Source organism: Laccaria bicolor, genomic scaffold (genome assembly GCF_000143565.1).
Source record: "Laccaria bicolor S238N-H82 LACBIscaffold_44 genomic scaffold, whole genome shotgun sequence".
Taxonomy (NCBI): domain Eukaryota; kingdom Fungi; phylum Basidiomycota; class Agaricomycetes; order Agaricales; family Hydnangiaceae; genus Laccaria; species Laccaria bicolor.
The window spans coordinates 304,438-307,247 of record NW_001889915.1 but is presented as its reverse complement, the minus strand read 5'-3'; the positions used below and the strand labels follow the sequence as shown (position 1 = coordinate 307,247).

Below are 2,810 nucleotides of genomic sequence, written 5' to 3'. Positions count from 1 at the left end.
GCCATCTCCCTCCCTTGCGTCCAACCACTCGTTCCCTCTGCCCCTACTCAGCCCTCTGCTCCTCTCGTTCCGTGTCAGCCATCTCCCTCCCTCGCCCAACCACTCGTTCCCCCCGCCCCCGTTTCTACCGAACCATCTCTTGCCTTAGCATTGCAGCCAATCGTCACCTCAACTCCCACACCGTCGCTTCCAGATCCAAAGTGGCCGGAGTGGTTTCTGAGAGGCTATGAGCTTCTATCAGCACAAGATCTTGGCCTGGCATTCACAAAAACCATCAAGCTGTATGTGGAGTTGGAGGCTTGCAGCAACTTCAACGTCGGAGGCATCCATATGGGATTTAAGAAAACAAGTCGGCCCTCACAGGTGGATTGGTGGGTCGGCCGTGGCCGTAGCAAGGCACCCCTTATCCAGGATGTCGCATCTTTCGAAAGGAGCTGGTGGACATGGTGGAAGGTTCTTCAGCCGAGTTGGCGCAACGCTGCGGGAGTAGACGGCCGTTTAGGTAGTTCCCATTGTACTGTCCTCACAGGAGATGAGGGGTGGTCAGTAATGGACAAACATGGCCAGAACGTGTTTCTGACCGTGCTCGCGACCCTCGTCTGGTGGAATTCCGGTCTCCTGGACAAGGGGAAAGAGGGGGTCAATGACCCAGGTTGGATAGCTGCTGTGGAGGATGTGCAGTGGGTCTTGTCCCAGGTTCTGGGTTGGAAGTAAGTGTCCAGACTTTTATGCCTGGATAACTTTGTTCTCATTAAACTGCAGAGCAACACTTGCTCCCCAAGTCACCTCGACCACCAAGTCGACCAAGCAGACGATGACTGCAAAAAAGCGCAAGCGCTAAGGCTCAACTCAAATCAGCATCGGCTCAAAGTGCCTCTTTTATTATCTTGTAGATTATTGCCGATAGCTCAGTCTTATTTTGTAATTGACGGTATGGTACAGCCATACTTAGTAAAATGATATATCTTGTGCATAACAACGCGACGCGTTCAACATAGCGACGCCAACGCGTTCAACATGTAGTCACATGACAAATGTTCAACTTGGCAGTTTGGAGTTCAACAAGCGGTTGTATTCATTTCTCAAAGAAAGAACGGATTGCGTACGCGTATACATTGATGATTACATTGTGTGAGTATAAGAGAAATAAAATACGAACATACGAAAAACAAAACACGCACGCACGATAAACAAACGAGGTCTAGACACGCACGCACGATAACCAAAACAAAGTGAAAAGAAAATATGAACATATGAATGTCAAAAAACATAACATATGCAGGGTGAACAAGTACCAGAAAGCTGCGGACGGAGCGATAAGTATTGATGGAGCCGAAGGGAAGGCAGGGGAAGGCAAGATTTCGAGCAGAGAAGCCGATTTTGATGAGACATGCACACAGGTTAAAAATAGAAAGGCCAGGAACATATCCACGTTGCCAGAAACATATCTGACGTTTGGAATCAATGGAAATCATATCGCACATCGATATTGATGGGAGGGAACACCCAAATCAACCCAAATAAGAGACAATTGATGCCGGAAACAAATGGAAACATGTCAGGCTAAAAATAGATACTGTAGAACCATATTCTGAGCAGAAAACCTATTCTAGGGGTATATTTCATTATAGGTGGATTTTTTTTTTCAATTTCCGGTCCTACTACAAGAAGGAATGAGGATCCACATGAATATGCCATTTGAAGTTTTGGATAGTTGCAGGCTATATGGAAAACAGTAGTGTGGATTTTCCTGGGGTCAAATGGTCAAAAACTACAGCCTGGGCTGAGCTATACAACATCATTGTCAAGCTCCAACCATCACTCACATCGGGAGGGTTGGCCAAGGGGCTCCAAGCAGAAGATCCTGACATATCCCACTCCCCTGACCATGTAGCATCAGTAACCCAAATGGGTCAAGTCTGCATTTGGCAAATTAGCTAGATAATGTCGAAATTAGGATCATCTCTGCACACATCGAGTTGCAATAAAGTAGATTACATTGTACAATGTCTGTTACATGAAATAAAACTAGGTGAATTTATTCTAAAGTCCATGGTGGGTTCTCTTCGTGGGTGATCCCTGTCTAGACTGAGTGGATACTGTTGACATGGCACGTTTCCGTCCTTGTCTTTCAACTCCATCCTGCTCAGCATTGTGTTTGCTCCACTTCAGCCTGAAAGGTATTTATGAAACCCAATGCTGACCTGAAAATAGTGTTTAAAGGTTCAGTCCATAGGACCGCAAAAAGCCAGTGGACTGAACTGAACCGGACCATGGTCCGGTCTTTTTTTCGGTTGCAGTTGCCCCAATTTGGGGTTGGTCCAGTTGCCGGTTGCCTCATTTCGAAAATCTTTTAAAACCGTTCAAAGACCGGTTTTAATCGGTTGCAACCGGTTAAACGGTCACGTGCGTTACATAGCCTTGTAACCACGTTTATTGCCTTTTATTGGGTTTTTGTTTCATCAAAAACGGTTAAGAATTGAGAAAGATATAACCAAATCCATATTTTACCGGAGTCTCTAGGAGATGTAATTCAGTTTCAGTCATAGCTATGTCAAATCTTCATTAAATCTCTTGAAAATTGGTAGAATGATGGGTATTTATATGCTTTACTATTTTATATAACCTGTTTATTTTTCAGAGTAATAATGGTTGAGATACAAATGGTTTATATTGATATAATAAATTATACGCAAAAAAACCGGTCTGGATCGGTCTGAACTGGTATCATGGACCGCAAAAGACCGGTCCTAGGTGGTTCGGTTCGGTTCCCTCAATATCTGGGTCGGTCCTGGACCGGTTGCGGTCCA

At 45.1% G+C, this 2,810-nt stretch overlaps 1 protein-coding gene across 1 annotated transcript in view; it reads left to right on the top strand.

Annotated features, from left to right (window-relative positions):
* LACBIDRAFT_332793 (uncharacterized protein) overlaps positions 1-841 on the top strand; it is a gene marked incomplete at both ends in the record, with an annotated part of 941 nt that extends 100 nt beyond the window's left edge. The window contains 2 exons of the mRNA XM_001887380.1: positions 52-710; positions 763-841. Of these exons, the coding sequence (XP_001887415.1) occupies positions 52-710; positions 763-841 (738 nt within the window). The remainder of the gene's footprint in view (positions 1-51; positions 711-762) is intronic.
* Positions 842-2,810: the final 1,969 nt, after the last annotated feature.